General features: G+C 39.2%; 1 protein-coding gene across 1 annotated transcript in view; it reads left to right on the top strand.

The window, feature by feature from the left end:
- The window catches only part of LOC128649915 (alcohol dehydrogenase 1), a 264,525-nt gene that overhangs the window by 15,470 nt on the left and 230,491 nt on the right, over positions 1-18,564 (top strand). Inside the window, exon 2 of the mRNA XM_053703466.1 lies at positions 9,153-9,254. Coding sequence (XP_053559441.1) covers positions 9,153-9,254 — 102 coding nt within the window. The remainder of the gene's footprint in view (positions 1-9,152; positions 9,255-18,564) is intronic.

Genomic DNA, 18,564 nt, shown 5'->3' with positions numbered 1-18,564 from the left:
GAAACTGTCATATAAGGAAATTGGTAATTTTGCTTTATATGTTGTTTTTTCTTTTACGTTCTGCAAGATGTCTCAATCTGATCCTGCCTCAGAAGTATCTGTTGGAACTTTGCTGCCTGACATCGGTTCTATCAAAGCTAAGTGCATTTGTTGTAAAATTGTGGAGATTATTTCTCCTAATGTCATTTGTATTAGTTGCCATGATAAATTTTTACATGCAGATAGTGTGTCCATCAGTAATAGTACATTGCCGGTTGCAGTTCCTTCAACTTCTAATGTACATGATATACCTATGAATTTTAAAGAATTTGTTACTGATTCTATTCAGAAGGCTTTGTCTGCATTTCCACCTTCTAATAAGCGTAAGAGGTCTTTTAAAACTTCTCATAAAGTTGATGAAATTTCAAATGGCCGACAACATAATGAATTGTCCATGTCTGATGAGGATCTATCTGATTCAGAAGATCCTTCCTCAGATATTGACACCGACAAATCTACTTATTTATTTAAAATGGAGTATATGCGTTCTTTGTTAAAAGAAGTGTTAATTACTTTGGATATTGAGGAAGCTAGTCCTCTTGATATTAAAACCAGTAAATGTTTAAATTCTGTTTTTAAACCTCCTGTGGTTACTCCAGAGGTTTTTCCTATTCCTGATCCTATTTCTGATATGCTTTCTAAGGAATGGAATAAGCCGGGTACTCCTTTTAATCCTTCTGCAAGGTTTAAAAAATTGTATCCTTTACCAGCAATTTCAATAGAGTTTTGGGAAAAGATCCCCAAAGTTGATGGGGCTATTTCTGCTCTTACTAAACGAACCACTATTCCTATGGAAGATAGGACTTCCTTTAAAAATCCTTTAGATAGGAAGCTTGAATCTTATCTAAAGAAAGCATATTTATATTCAGGTCATCTTCTTAGGCCTGCAATTTCTTTGGCTGATGTTGCAGCTGCTTCAACTTTTTGGTTGGAGAATTTAGCGCAGCAAGAATTGGATTCTGACTTATATAGCATTGTTCGTTTACTACAACATGCTAATCATTTTATTTGTGATGCAATTTTTGATATTATCAAAATTGTTGTTAGATCCATATCTTTAGCTATTTTAGCTAGAAGAGCTTTGTGGCTTAAATCTTGGAAGTCTAGATTACTATCTCTTTCTTTCCAAGGTAATAATTTATTTGGTTCTCAGTTGGATTCTATTATTTCAACTGTTATTGGGGGAAGGGAGTTTTTTTGCCTCAGGATAAAAAACTAAGGGTAAATCTAAGGCTTCTAATCGTTTTCATTCCTTTCGTCAAAATAAGGAACAAAAACTTAATCCTTCCCCCAAGGAATCTGTTTCCAATTGGAAGCCTTCTTCAAATTGGAATAAATCCAAGCCTTTTAAGAAACCAAAGTCAGCCCCTAAGTCCGCATGAAGGTGCGGCCCTCATTCCAGCTCAGCTGGTAGGGGCAGATTAGGGTTTTTCAAGGATGTTTGGGCAAATTCTGTCCAAAATCAATGGATTCAGAGCATTGTCTCTCAGGGGTACCGAATAGGATTCAGAGTAAGACCTCCTGTGAGAAGATTTTCTCTCTCACGCATCCCAGTAAATCCAGTAAAAGCTCAGGCTTTCCTGAAGTGTGTTTCAGACCTGGAGGTTTCAGGGGTAATCATGCCGGTTCCTTTTCAGGAACAAGGTCTGGGGTTTTATTCAAAATTATTCATTGTCCCAAAGAAAGAAAATTCATTCAGACCAGTTCTGGATCTGAAAATTTTGAATCATTATGTAAGAGTACCAACTTTCAAGATGGTGACTATAAGGACTATTCTGCCTTTTGTTCAGCAAGGACATTATATGTCTACAATAGACTTGCAGAATGCTTACCTTCATATTCTGATTCATCCAGAACATTATCAGTTCCTGAGATTCTCTTTTCTAGACAAGCATTACCAATTTGGTGCTCTTCCATTTGGCCTAGCAACAGCTCCAAGAATCTTTTCAAAGGTTCTGGGTGCCCTACTCTCTGTAATCAGAGAACAGGGTATTGAGGTGTTTCCTTATTTGGACAATATCTTGGTACTAGCTCAGTCTTTACGTTCTGCAGAATCTCACACAAATCAACTAGTGTTGTTTCTTCGAAAACATGGTTGGAGGATCAATTTACCAAAAAGTTTCTTGATTCCTCAGACAAGAGTCACCTTTTTAGGTTTCCAGATAGATTTAGTGTCCATGACTCTGTCTCTAACAGACAAGAGATGTTTGAAATTGATTGCAGCATGTTGGCACCTTCAGTCTCAGTCATTCCCTTCAGTGGCTATGTGCATGGAAGTTTTAGGCCACATGACTGCAGCATCGGAAGCGATTCCTTTTGCTCGTTTTCCCATGAGACCTCTCCAGCTTTGTATGCTTAATCAATGGTGCCGGGATTATACAAAGATATCACAATTAATATCCTTAAATCCCAATGTTCGACACTCTCTGACGTGGTGGTTAAATCACCAGCATTTAGTTCAAGGGGCCTCTTTTGTTCGGCCAACCTGGACTGTGATCACAACAGATGCAAGTCTTTCAGGTTGGGGAGCTGTCTTGGGATCTATGACAGCACAAGGGGTTTGGAAATCTCAAGAGGCGAGATTACCAATCAATATTTTAGAACACCGTGCAATTCTCAGAGCTCTTCAGTTTTGGCCTCTGTTGAAGCGAGAACCGTTCATTTGTTTTCAGACAGACAATATTACAACGGTGGCATATGTCAATCATCAGGGTGAGACTCACAGTCCCCAAGCTATGAAAGAAGTATCTTGGATACTTGTTTGGGCAGAATCCAGCTCCTGTCTAATATCTGCGGTTCATATCCCAGGTGTAGACAATTGGGAGGCGGATTATCTCAGCCGTCAGACTTTACATCCAGGGGAGTGGTCTCTCCATCTGGATGTGTCTTCTCAGATTGTTCAGATGTGGGGTTTTCCAGAAATAGATCTGATGGCTTCTCATTTAAACAAGAAACTTCCCAGATACCTGTCCAGGTCCAGGGATTCTCAGGCGGAAGCAGTGGATGCCCTGACACTTCCTTGGTGTTATGAACCTACTTATATCTTCCCGCCTCTACTTCTTCTTCCAAGAGTGATCTCCAAAATCATCATGGAACAATCATTTGTGTTGCTGGTGGCTCCAGCATGGCCCCACAGGTTTTGGTATGCGGATCTTGTTCGGATGTCCAGTTGCCAACCTTGGCCACTTCCGTTAAGGCTGGACCTACTGTCTCAAGGTCTGTTTTTCCATCAGGATCTCAAATCATTAAATTTGAAGGTATGGAAATTGAACGCTTAGTGCTAAGTCATAGAGGTTTCTCTGACTCAGTAATTAATACTATGTTACAAGCTCGTAAATCTGTCTCTAGGAAGATTTATTATCGAGTTTGGAATACTTACATTTCATGGTGTTCTTATCATAAATTCTCTTGCCATTCTTTTAGAATTCCTAGAATTTTACTGTTTCTTCAGGATGGTTTGGATAGAGGTTTGTCTGCAAGTACTTTGAAGGGACAAATCTCTGCTCTTTCTATTTTATTTCACAGAAAGATTGCTACTCTTCCTGATATTCACTGTTTTGTACAGGCTTTAGTTCTTATTAAGCCTGTCATTAAATCAATTTCTCCTCCTTGGAGTCTTAATTTGGTTTTGAGGGCGTTACAGGCTCCTCCATTTGAGCCTATGCACTCTTTGGACATTAAACTACTTTCTTGGAAAGTGTTGTTCCTTTTGGCCATCTCTTCTGCTAGAAGAGTTTCTGAGCTTTCTGCTCTTTCTTGTGAATCTCCTTTTCTGATTTTTCATCAGGATAAGGCGGTTTTGCGGACTTCATTTAAGTTCTTACCTAAGGTTGAATTCTAACAACATTAGTAGAGAAATTGTTGTCCCTTCCTTGTGTCCTAATCCTAAGAATTCTTTGGATGTGGTGAGAGCTTTGAAATATTATGTTGAAGCTACTAAAGATTTCAGAAAGACTTCTAGTCTATTTGTTATATTCTCTGGTCCTAGGAAAGGTCAGAAGGCTTCTGCTATTTCCTTGACTTCTTGGTTAAAGATTTTGATTCATTAAGCTTATTTAGAATCGGGTCAGGCCCCGCCTCAGAGAATTACAGCTCATTCTACTAGATCAGTCTCCACTTCATGGGCTTTTAAGAATGAAGCTTCAGTTGATCAGATTTGCAAAGCGGCAGCTTGGTCCTCTTTACATACATTTACTAAATTCTACCGTTTTGATGTATTTGCTTCTTCAGAAGCAGTTTTTGGTAGAAAAGTTCTTCAGGCAGCTGTTTCAGTTTGATTCTTCTGCTGATCTTTTAAGTTTTTTTTTTCTTCATGAGAATAACTTATATTTTGGGTTGTGGATTAATTTTTCAGCATATGGCTGTTGTTTATTTTTATCCCTCCCTCTCTAGTGACTCTTGCGTGGAGTTCCACATCTTGGATATTTGATATCCCATACGTCACTAGCTCATGGACTCTTGCCAATTACATGAAAGAAAACATAATTTATGTAAGAACTTACCTGATAAATTTCTTTCATATTGGCAAGAGTCCATGAGTCCCACCCTTTTTTTATGGTGGTTATGATTTTTTTGTATAAAGCACAATTATTTCCAGATTCCTTTGTTGATGCTTTTTACTCCTTTCTTTACCACCCCACTACTTGGTTATTCGTTAAACTGAATTGTGGGTGTGGTGAGGGATGTATTTGTAGGCATTTTGAGGTTTGGGAAACTTTGCCCCTCCTGGTAGGATTGTATATCCCATACGTCACTAGCTCATGGACTCTTGCCAATATGAAAGAAATTAATTTATCAGGTAAGTTCTTACATAAATTATGTTTTAAGTTCCTGGTTCCTCGTTTTTCTTCAAGTATCCTATATATATATATATATATATATATATATATATATATATATATATATATATATATATATATATATATATATATATATATATACACACACACACCACCAGCAAAATGACTATGACTTGCTAAAGGCTCAGATAATGGTTAGCATTTTTTAGCAACAAGGTAGTTTTTAATTAGGGTTTGTACATTGTTTTTTAGACATAATGCTAATTCACAATTAATAGACTGCAGTATAATGTAAACATAACTTTTATACATGCTGGGAAAAAATGTGTGTGACTCACATTATTGCAATATTCACTTTATTGCAGTGGTCTGGAACCAAATCTAATATCTCTGAGGTTCGCCTGTACAAAAATTTTATAGGGCAACGTTTGCAAATACTATTTGCTTTAAAGATCCAGCTTTAGGAATATCTATTTATAAAAACACAGAAAATATTCTGCTATGTGCAGAACATTGGAATGTAAATTATTTACAAAAAATACACAATATAACACCTTATTAAATATGAATATTGCATAAATATGTTTTACATGTTTTCATCTACAAAGGGCTCCAATGTACTTATTTATAACTATGTATGTATTTATGTGTTAATATGTGTATATATGTCTGTAAATACATAAATACACATATAAATACATATGTACATACAAATAAACATATATATATATATATATATATATATATATATATATATATATATACATAGACATATTTAGACATGTATATGTATGTATCTCTATGTTAAAGCCCTTTGCCTGCCTTTTTTACCTGAGACCTCATATCTTTGAGCCCTTCTAACTTTTTTGTGCATTTTTTTTAAATAATTGTTATTAGATAATTAGATAGATAGTGTTATTATGAATGTAAGTGTACATTGTAATGTATTTTTGAAGTGTTTTGTGACTCTTTTTTGTTTTGAAAAACAGTTAAGTAATCATTCTAGCGTAAATTGCATTTTTGCACGTGTTTGCATTTACTTTCAACTTGTAATAAGAGCACTACATCTGACTCGCAAACAGCTGTGATAAACCCGAATCTGGCACTGGTGGTTCACTTTATTTATTCTTAGCACATATAAGATTATACGACAGGTGATCCTATAGGGTGATTTTGATATAAGTTAAGGTCTTTAAATGGCAACCATTTGAATAATAAAGATAGCAAATACTAGTATGATGTAATAGATATACATAAAAGAGTGTACCAAGTATAGAAAACATTCTGATGCCACCAGTTTAAAAATGTGTGACCGACAATATGATCAATAGGCAATAATCTATATTTAGGCCAAAGAAAACCTCAGAAGAGCACTTAACCCCAGAAGAGCACTTGCATATCTTAATTACTCGGAAATTACTTATCTAATTTTCTTCAAATTTGGATGGTTTGTACTGAGTAATTTATAATGGAAAGCTCTACTGCACGGCTATATTGTATATAATTAGCATTGTTGCATCAATAGATTAATGGTGTGCAGAACAATTGTTGGTGTTCAAGTAGACTCATGGGGAACCTATTTGCAATTGAGAGCATTTACATAATGCACTAACCTATAACATTTTCCTTATTTGTTTTCAAACTGCACTCAAGTCAAAAGGCCAAAAAAACAAAACAAGGTTATATGTATATGAAAGAGCACATTTATTTTAAAAAGGGGAATTTAAAGCTGTTTATTTTGATTTTGGAGCTATCAGGAGGTGCAGAGTACTTTAAAAACTGGTTGCTCACTGGATGATCAGTAGTTCTCTCACTGATTTTTGAAACATCTCACAAACATAAGACTAAACAAACAATACCTCTTTATTCAAAAACATCCATCCTATCTTATAAAAGGCCAGGTAATGTTTGTCCGATGCAATCATGGGCAGTAGAGACTGCGCAAGGAAAAACATACCTGGCCATAAGAAGCAGGTCCGGCTATCGGTAGGAGACTGTGCACGTGCTGTGAGGCTCAGTAGTGAAATGCTTGTGCAATGCCGCCCCCTGATCACCGCTAGCAGGGGGTGTCAATCATCCCGATCATAAAGAGTATCGGTCTTACGGGCGTAGAAAGCAGCATACGCTGCTTTTTAAATCTACCCCATAGATGTGAGCAGTTAGCAACTGAATGTAATTTGGATTGCGATCACTCAAAAAATGTGCTTTCCATATTGTCAGAAACTGAAACCAAGTTTGTTTTATTAATATTATATAGTTGTACTTGACAAGATGGAGTGGCCCTTGCTTTCACTTATACCAGCTTTACACTCCATTACTTTGTCAAACCAACTTTATTTATTCTGAATAAAGTTGGTTTGACAAAGTGCTGGAGACCTTGCTTATCTTTTCTATGTGTCTGGGGCTTGGCAGCGCCCTTGGTCTACCGTGCACACTCCACACTCCCAGGTGCTGTTCCCCTCTCGGACTTTTGTTTACACTCCATTAGATCAGATCAGACATTGAGCCTTGGGCAACCAATTATAACAGCTTTATGCCACATCTACCCTCACTAGACACAAGGCCCATTTATACTAGCTATATTCCATATTAAAACTAGCCATTTAAAGGGCTCTTTAACTCCATAAATGCCATCTAAATGCTAAAATATTCCTGGCAAGATGAAAGCCCCCCCACACTTTTCTCTGCTAAATACCACATCAGACCAAAGGAGAACAGGAAACCGCCTGTCTTTACAGCCCAATTTAAAGCGACAGTCTAGTCCAAAATAAACTTTCATAATTCAAATAGGGCATGTAATTTTAAACAATTTTCCAATTTACTTTTATCACCAATTTGGTTTTGTTCTCTTGGTATTCTTAGTTGAAAGCTAAACCTAGGTGGTACATATGCTAATTTCTAAGCCCTTGACGGCCGCCTCTTCTCTCAGGGCATTTTGACAGTTTTTCACCACTAGAGGGTGTTAGTTCATTTGTGTCATATAGATAACAATTTGCTCATGAACGTAGAGTTCCTATGAGCCAGCACTGATTGGCTAAAATGCAAAACTATCAAAAGAATTGAAATAAGGGGACAGTTTGCAGAGGCTTAGATACAAGATAATCACAGAGGTAAAAAGTGTATTAATATAACTGTGTTGGTTATTTAAAACTAGGGAATGGGTAATAAAGGGATTATCTATCTTTTAAAACAATAAGAATTCTGGTGTAGACTGTCCCTTTAACTCGTGAATTTGATATGACAAAAACACATAATTATAAGTGAATACTGTTTAAAATAATATTTCAATAAATAAATGATTACATTATGGAAAGTATGCCCATATAGATATATTTAAAAGGAAATGGGATATATTATCGTTGTCTGCTTCTGGAAAGGTCTGCTTACCCCTGAAACAAATCTTTAAAGGGAGAGTTGTTAATGAATATGTATATTTTAGTTTATATATATATATATATATATATATATATATATATATATATATGTTTGTGTTTTCATGTATATGTCTATAGATACATGTGAGTGTGCGTGTCAGAGATTGTTTGTTACTCTATCTAGCAGATGAGGGGTTACATAATTTAGATTGTTATTTATCTGGTTAGATATGAGGAGAGTAGGGTCTGGGAGCGTACTTGTCCCCCCATTCACACAGCACACATGAACGCCACAATATCAGTAAGGTAACAGACCTGACGAATGCAGCTGCCTCTGCCCCCTTACCTTATCCATTTTTTGACTGTATGAAAGTTAGTTGCGTGCAATGTGCTGCCTCAAAAGGAATATTGACAGCACTGTGCAAGTTAAAAATAAGTGGTGGAAGCAGAAGAGAGGAGAAGTTATCTTGTCAGATAAGGGTTAATTAAAAGAACAATGTTGTCTCAAGACTACACAATATTCAGCACCAGTGCTTTGTAGAAGTTCCTCTCCTAACACCCCAAGCAGCTGCCCAGTTAAGCCACCCTAAACACAACCCTGCTCACCCCATTTGTTCAGATAACTCACTGCTCCTTCAGCAAAGGATACCAAAAGAATGAAGTTAATATGCACATAGAAATCAGTAGGAACGTTGTGTGGGTGAGACTCACTGTGGCTAGAACCAGCACATCTCATGAACTATCACTGTAACATACCACCAGCTCTATTGTCATAGGTTGGTTAAAGGGGCTCACTAGGAAATATTGGGAGATGATGAGAAGGAATCATGTTTCCTATTTCCACCAACTTTTATAAGTTAGGTTAAAGATGACTATGAATGCATAATATTGTTATTATGTTGATGCACATAAATAATAATGTCTGCTATATATCGCTTAGGCTATAAAGTGCAAGGCTGCAGTAGCCTGGGGGCCAAACAAACCGTTAAGCATTGAAGAAATTGAAGTTGCTCCTCCAAAGGCTCATGAAGTCCGAATAAAGGTACATAATGTATTTTAATAACACTTTTTGCTCTAAAAGTAAATTATATTTTGGAATTTGAAACATACACACGCACACAAGCACACATGTTCACACGCACACACACACGTTCACACGCTCACACACATGTTCACATGCACACATACACACACACACACAAGCATACACATGCATGCACACACAAACACGCGCACATGCAAGCACACATTACACACTAACATACACGCATGCACACATACATACACACAATCACACACATGCATACACACACAAACATGCACACATGAACGCACGCATACACAAATTACACATACACACTAACACATGCACACACACGCACACACACACAGGCATACACACACTAACGTGCACATGCACGCACACATTACACACTAACACGCACGCACACACGTAAAAACAAACACGGCATGCACAAACATACACACAAACACACAAATGCACATACACACATGCTTGCATGCACGAACACAAAAGCATGCACACACACAAAGACACACACATGCACGTGCATGCACAAACATAAAACCTTTCACACACACAAGCAAACAGCCGTACACACAGTGGCGGCTCGTGGGTTAATCAAATGGGGGTTCACAATACATGAACTGGGGCTAAATACCACCTAATTCCATTAATAAATATATTGTGGTTGTGTGTTAGATAGGGTTTACATTTGTGACAATACATACAATATTGCTATTGTTGTACTATGCTGTTAGAGCTTTGTGGAACTAGCATTACGTCACATGAAGGGGTCAATATGTCAACAGAGTTCATTGGTTGGGTCAGACTCATATAACAGATTAACAATCTCATGTGTCTCTTTTCAGTTAAACTGAGAGGAGACACATGAGACCGTTAATCTAACATAACCAAAGAAGTCCATTTGTCACTGCTGTTTTATTCAGCCTGGCTGCATGTGTAAAATATTCTGGCAGACCTGAGGCTGTCAAAATTATTAATAGTAATTATTAATAGCAAATTAAACGTCTCCTGCAAACTACAGGAGACTTGGTTAAAAACACACGATTTTGTGTTGACGTATCTTTGAGCTGGCTGACAAGGTAATGTCTAGGATGTATTTACACCTACAATAAAACATAAATTTCTGTTTCAGTGACTTTGTTACACTACCCCCGCAGTAAAATGGTATAGTCCACAAGTGTAAGTACCCCCCCCCTGTGCATGACGGTTTGTCCGAATTGTAGTGTATTTTGTTTAGTGGTGATAGAAATTAAGTTTGCAAGTAGGGGGGGAAAAAACAGTAAAAATCCCACTTCCCACACTATGGAGTATCATTATGCATTTTATTAGTATACATACACATACACTTGGCACTTTATTTACAACTATTGAATTAACAAATCTTCCATTACAGCACTGTTGCACTATATTCGTTATGCAACCCCATCTGATTAGAATTCTATTAGTCTTCTAATACAGAAATGCTGCCCCTTTCTTGATCCAGTGCACAAGTTTTTGTCGGGTGTAACTAAAAGTGAGGCGAGCCCCGGCTTGAAATCAGAGTGGCCGACCTCATTCAACTTCAATGGAAGCACAGTCTGCTCCCGGCGGCTCCCTCTCAGCTCTCTAGCTCAAACTCAGATTTGCGCTGACTAGGCTCCTCCTCCCGCACGTTGTCATCACAATCACATGCTCTCACTCGCACATCAAAAGATGTGTGATTAAGAAGGTATAGAGCTGGGTTGGGGGCGGCGCTGCAGGCACTTTGAAATAAGTGCAAAGGGCTTGAAGCCCTATACTTCTATCTATCGCACGTGCAGTGTGTGATAGATAGAAGTAAAAAAGGCAACAAAATATTTAATTTTTTTTGCAACAAAACTGGACTGGAACATTTTTGCCTCTATAAATATAAATTTTCCAATAGGGGGCTATTCGAAAAATTATATTTATTCAGCCAAAAAGTTTTTTTCTTCTTCTTTTGACTGGGGTTCACATGCGGTAGTGCACATATAGAGGAGCCTCCACTGCGTACACATGCACGGAAGCACACACAGATGCACTCACACACTTACTCATGCAAACACACACATACTTACTCATGCACACACGGACACACACAAACATACAGGGAGTGCAGAATTATTAGGCAAATGAGTATTTTGACCACATCATCCTCTTTATGCATGTTGTCTTACTCCAAGCTGTATAGGCTCGAAAGCTTACTACCAATTAAGCATATTAGGTGATGTGCATCTCTGTAATGAGAAGGGGTGTGGTCTAATGACATCAACACCCTATATCAGGTGTGCATAATTATTAGGCAACTTCCTTTCCTTTGGCAAAATGGGTTAAAAGAAGGACTTGACAGGCTCAGAAAAGTCAAAAATAGTGAGATATCTTGCAGACAGATGCAGCACTCTTAAAATTGCAAAGCTTCTGAAGCGTGATCATCGAACAATCAAGCGTTTCATTCAAAATAGTCAACAGGGTCGCAAGAAGCGTGTGGAAAAACCAAGGCGCAAAATAACTGCCCATGAACTGAGAAAAGTCAAGCGTGCAGCTGCCAAGATGCCACTTGCCACCAGTTTGGCTATATTTCAGAGCTGCAACATCACTGGAGTGCCCAAAAGCACAAGGTGTACAATACTCAGAGACATGGCCAAGGTAAGAAAGGCTGAAAGACGACCACCACTGAACAAGACACACAAGCTGAAACGTCAAGACTGGGCCAAGAAATATCTCAAGACTGATTTTTCTAAGGTTTTATGGACTGATGAAATGAGAGTGAGTCTTGATGGGCCAGATGGATGGGCCCATTGCTGGATTGGTAAAGGGCAGAGAGCTCCAGTCCGACTCAGACGCCAGCAAGGTGGAGGTGGAGTGCTGGTTTGGGCTGGTATCATCAAAGATGAGCTTGTGGGGCCTTTTCGGGTTGAGGATGGAGTCAAGCTCAACTCCCAGTCCTACTGCCAGTTTCTGGAAGACACCTTCTTCAAGCAGTGGTACAGGAAGAAGTCTGCATCCTTCAAGAAAAACATGATTTTCATGCAGGACAATGCTCCATCACACGCGTCCAAGTACTCCACAGCGTGGCTGGCAAGAAAGGGTATAAAAGAAGAAAATCTAATGACATGGCCTCCTTGTTCACCTGATCTGAACCCCATTGAGAACCTGTGGTCCATCATCAAATGTGAGATTTACAAGGAGGGAAAACAGTACACCTCTCTGAACAGTGTCTGGGAGGCTGTGGTTGCTGCTGCACGCAATGTTGATGGTGAACAGATCAAAACACTGACAGAATCCATGGATGGCAGGCTTTTGAGTGTCCTTGCAAAGAAAGGTGGCTATATTGGTCACTGATTTGTTTTTGTTTTGTTTTTGAATGTCAGAAATGTATATTTGTGAATGTTGAGATGTTATATTGGTTTCACTGGTAAAAATAAATAATTGAAATGGGTATATATTTGTTTTTTGTTAAGTTGCCTAATAATTATGCACAGTAATAGTCACCTACACACACAGATATCCCCCTAAAATAGCTATAACTAAAAACAAACTAAAAACTACTTCCAAAACTATTCAGCTTTGATATTAATGAGTTTTTTGGGTTCATTGAGAACATGGCTGCTGTTCAATAATAAAATTAATCCTCAAAAATACAACTTGCCTAATAATTCTGCACTCCCTGTATATAGAAAGGAAAAAGTACAAGGGCCCAAGAAAGGTGCTCCTAGTGAAGTATATCACAACAGCAAAAAAGATAACAGTTGTATAAACAATGTGCACTCAAGTGATCCAACCTCACTGATTATGAGATATATAAAGCCTTTGAGAGATATTTATCAAGCCGTTAACCGCAAATACGCTGGAATTCCTCAGCGTAATTGTGGCGAGCCTGATTCGACCCATTTATCAAAATCTACAGACCGGCAAAAGTTGAAATTTGTGACGTAACACACGATCTGCCATTATAAATCCGACACAGATCGATGCTTACGTCATTACAGATGTTCTGAATACAAATTCGGAACTATCTGACAACTTTTGCAAGTTATCACATTTCTAACAGGTACGCTCACCACTATTCCAGACCCTGCATACCTGGTTTTCAATCCGCCACCCTGGAGGCCGCAGATGCCATAGGAATCAATGGGAGTCTGAAAGCAGCAAAAGCTTATGTTTGCTGCTGCCCGATATCCCATTAATTTCTATGGTAGAATAAAAGTTAAGTTTACACCTAACACCCTAACATAAGTCCTGAGTCTAAACACCCCTAATCTGCCTCCCGGACCCCGCCGCAACCTAAATAAAATGTATTAACCCCTATCCAGCTGCTCCCGGACCCCGCCGCAGCTGAATAAATGTATTAACCCCTATCCCGCCGCTCCCGGACCCCGCCACAACTAAATAAATGTATTAACCCCTGGCCTCCCACATCACTACCACTTACTAAACCTATTAACCCCTAAACCTAAGCCAGCCCCCACATCGCCATAAACTAAATTAAGCTATAAAACCCTAAACCTAACAACCCGCTAACTTTACATTCAAATTACAACATCCCTATCTTATAATAAATTAAAACTTACCTTTAGAATTAAAATAAACTATATTAAACTATTAATTAACCTACCCTAACTATTATACTAAAATTACATTAAACTATATTAAATTACTAATTGACCTACCCTAACTATTATATTAAAATTACATTTAACTAACAATTAAATTAACTATATTACATATTTAAAAACCTAACCCTACTCAAGTTATTTAAATCTACTATTAAAAATTACTAAGGCCGGGGGGCGGAGCCGGCCGGGAAAGAACATGGCCGCAACTAACTGAAGCTCCGGCTACATCCACTTGATATAAGCATAGCTAAGGGGGCTAAAGCAAAGTAAACGGGCATGCAATAACGTGCCATAATCTCTGAATTAGGGGGTTAGGTGTGGAGACCGAAAACAGGCATATAAACGGCAGAGAAACCCAGACTACAGCGGTCATTAGCAGAGGCCTCTCTGAATCACCCACGTGGCGAGCAGCGTCTCGCGGTTAGAGAAAGACCGACAACTTGGGACAGACAGAGCAGTGCACTTACAAAGGTATCCTCAGACACCGGCTTCCAAGGCACCGATTGCCACCTCCGGCCAGACGCTACAGAACCCGATACAGGGAACGAGCCTCTTGGAAACACAGATACAGAATCAACCCTGTAACAAACAGGAGAGAGCAGCAGCGACACCAAACATTAAGTAAGTCGCACATCCCAACGTTATAACAGTTTATTAACCACATATGCGAAGAGAGAGGCCCTGCACACTGAACGATATACCAGCTAAAGGGACACAAACCAAAACCACATAATACAGACGGAACTAGTTGCCACGCACATAAGAAACTAGGCCCTGGGGACATAACTCCACAGAGACACATCATTACTATATTCTGGGGGAAATACAGAGGAAAAGGACCCCCGATAAGGCCATCATTATTGTTACCACTCTATGTTAATACTGCCATATGGCTACCAGAAAACAGAAACCTGACAAGCAACAGAAAACTACAACCCCTGGTGGGGGGAAATTAAATGCATTCTTTAAGCCATTTGACAATGTAAATGCACTTTCTGTGGAAACTGCACAGTTAGACATGTCGGATCTCACGGATCACGCAACTGATCACACACCTATAACGCGGGCAGACCTTAACCTATTACCCACTAAAGATGACCTGAGCACATTTATGACCCATGTCAGCAAGGCAATAAAAGACGGTTTAGCTGAAGTTAAGAGAGATGTTAACGCACTGGGTCACAGAGTACTGCATTTGGAGGAACAAGCAGAGGAATACACCAGAACCACAGATGACATGACTATAACATTACAGCAACAGAACACGACAATATTGCAACTGCAATCCCAAGTCGAAGACCTTGATAATAGAGGCAGACGTCAAAACCTGAGAATCAGGGGGGTGCCAGAGGAAATTACACCACCACAAATTCCATCATACTTACAAAACCTATTCAAATTTTTACTAGGTCTAGGCAAAGATGACATGATATCTTTAGACAGAGCACATCGTGCCCTTAGACCCAAACCATCGCCATCGGCACCCCCTAGAGATATAATATTATGTTGCCACAAGTTTGCAGATAAGGAGAGAATCATGCTGGCGGCAAGAAAAAGTTCCCCACTTAGATTCGGGGAGGACTCTCTACAGATCTTCTCAGACCTGAGCCCACTAACATTAGCAAAGAGGAAGGAGGCGAGATACCTTACATTGCATTTAACAGACTTAAATATACCCTACAGATGGGGTTTTCCCTTTGCTATAAAAGTCATTAAGGACAACAAAACATACACATATAAAGACCCCGAAGACATAGAAACATTCTGCCAACAGCTTGACATCCCACAACCCAAGTTGCCTTCAATAAAAGATCTCATCACAGATAAACCTTCACAAAAGAAAACTCCGAAAACTAATCAACAATCAAACTGGTCAACAGTACCGAAGAAAAGAAGAAACAACTCCACAACTTCACAGGCCCAATCGGAAGCGGACTCTGAACCATCATGAAGGGAGTACTTTATTTCCTTTTATATTTGTTCTGCACTTACTATAACTCCCTAAGAGAGTTTTGAACAAAGACTATTGCGGGAATGTCCACCCAAATGAAAAGACTCTAGTATATAGTACAAAGCTATAATAGGTTGCTCAGTGACCCACGGAAATTCCCCCCCCTCCACCCTCTCCACCCCATACCCCTTTAACTTAAAAGCTAGCCCCCATGACCACAACAAATATCTTGACATAATATCAAGAATGGATAGGCACAATAGATGCCTTTCTCCCCCTACCACTCTTGCCTACCATCCCCTCTCAACGGAAGCAAGAAAATTCATTTCCCTAATTCCCCATTACCTTGCCCCCCCCCTAATTGTACGATGATAGTACATCGTACTCTACGACAAATGGAATGTTATTGTTATTGTTGTTTGATACTTTTACCATTGTTGTTTTGCTTACATGTTTTGCTTATTTATTTCAGTATTGGAACCACCATCCATCCTTTTTTTTTTTTCTGTGTCATTACCGGAGAACTGAATACAGCCCTCTTATCTACAACTCTCTTCCACTCTTACCTACGCTGTACCAGTAAAGTATTACAAACCAAGCTACAGATGATCCTCCTGAGGGTAAGATCACATTGTTCGCTAACACACACACTCCAACATGGCTGACCCAGCAGTAAACATTATATCTCAGAACGTGAAGGGCCTCAACTCCCCTACGAAGAGAGCGATTGCACTGCGCAGCTTAGCTAAGCATAAGAATGCAATCATATTCCTACAGGAGACACATTTCATAAGGGAGTCAGAACCTAATTTTCACTCAAAAGAATTCACAACAAGTTATTACAGCTCAGACAGAGTTAAAAAGAACGGGGTATGCACTTTAATACATAAAAACATACAATTCCAACTTAACAAACAGATTGTTGATACAGAAGGCAGAATATTAATCCTAACAGGTTTACTGTTCCACCAACCTGTGACGTTAGTAAATGCATATGCCCCCAACGGTAAGAAAGCCCAATTTTTCCAGACACTACAGAACCTAGTAGTAGAAAATAAAATTGGTACTCTCATTTTAGGAGGAGATTTAAACGTCGCTCTAAACCCAACACTGGACGCCTCCTCTCACAGACCAACAGCTCAAACACGACCTCCTAACATAGTATACAAATTCCTAACACATTTAGGCTTACTCGATACATGGAGACTAAAACATCCGTCACAGCGCAACTACACCTTTTTCTCCTTCCCCTGGTCAGTGTACACTAGAATCGACTATATCTTCATAGACAGAAACCACCTCTCTTTACTTAAAGACGCAGACATCCAGCCAACACCATGGTCAGATCACTCTCAAGTTTGTGCCCAACTACAATGGCCCGACCACCCAACGACCCCCTATATTTGGAGAATGGACGACTCGTTATTACACCAACCAGACACAACTGACGCCTTGGCAACTTCACTAAAGGAATACTTTAGCATTAACGCTACTCCAGACACCTCTCCACACACGTTATGGGAGGCTCACAAAGCGGTACTCAGAGGCCACTGCATTAAACATACTTCATATAGGAAGAAAAGGTACAATCAGACAATAGATGCCCTGACTACTCAATTAGCCGGCTTGGAACTCTCCCACAAAAATTCTCCGAAAGACAATACATTACTTAAAAGGGTGACAGACACCAGACAAGAACTCAATAAAATACTCTTGAAAGAGGCCCAGAGACGTGCATTAAATCTTAAAAAAATCTACTTTTTCGAGGGCAATAGAGCAGGTTCGCTCCTAGCCAGAGCCCTAAAAACCCAGACACTAAAAGCACAGATACATAAGTTAACAACCCCTGACAAGCGGGATATACTAGACAGTGAAGGTATTGCTAACCACTTTAAAGAATATTACGCTAAGTTATATAACCTTAGCAAAGACGACACACCAGAACACCTAACGCAGATGCGGGCATACATTAACGACGCAGACCTACCCTCTTTGCAACCAGAGCAACGCACTACACTAGAAAACCCAATAAGCTTGTTAGAGGTCTTGTCTGCAATAAAAGATTTACCCACAGGTAAAAGTCCGGGTCCAGACGGCTTCTCAAACACATACTATAAGACTTATAAACATATCCTAGCCCCACACCTACTTAAATTATTCCAAACATTGGAGAACGAGGGCTCTTTCTCGCAAGACATGCTGTCGGCACATATTTCTGTAATACCCAAACCCCAGAAAAGTCCAACAGACCCCAGTAGTTATAGGCCGATATCCCTCCTAAACACGGATATAAAAATTTTAGGCAAAATCTTAGCAAAAAGAATCAACGTAGTACTGCAGTCCCTAATACATACGGACCAAGTGGGATTTGTCCCGGGGCGAGAGGCAAGGGACAATACAATAAGAGCCCTGACTTTAATATCATGCGCTAAACATAACAAAATTCCATCAGCCCTCTTGGCGGTAGACGCCGAGAAGGCGTTCGATCGCATAAATTGGAGATTTCTTGAAGAGACACTAAAGGCGATAGGATTTGGACCACACATGATCTCACGCATACTTAGCCTATACACCAGTCCCACCGCTAAAGTTAAGGCAAATGGAATGCTATCAAACCCCTTCCAAATTCAAAACGGCACACGACAGGGTTGCCCCTTGTCGCCCATATTGTTTATTCTAACAATGGAGGTCTTTGCTACACATATTAGAAATAACAATGAGATACATGGTATAAAGATAG

This window comes from Bombina bombina, chromosome 2, assembly GCF_027579735.1.
Source record: "Bombina bombina isolate aBomBom1 chromosome 2, aBomBom1.pri, whole genome shotgun sequence".
Lineage (NCBI taxonomy): Eukaryota > Metazoa > Chordata > Amphibia > Anura > Bombinatoridae > Bombina > Bombina bombina.
Note: the sequence above shows the minus strand (reverse complement) of the source record. Positions and strands in the feature narration are given on the sequence as shown.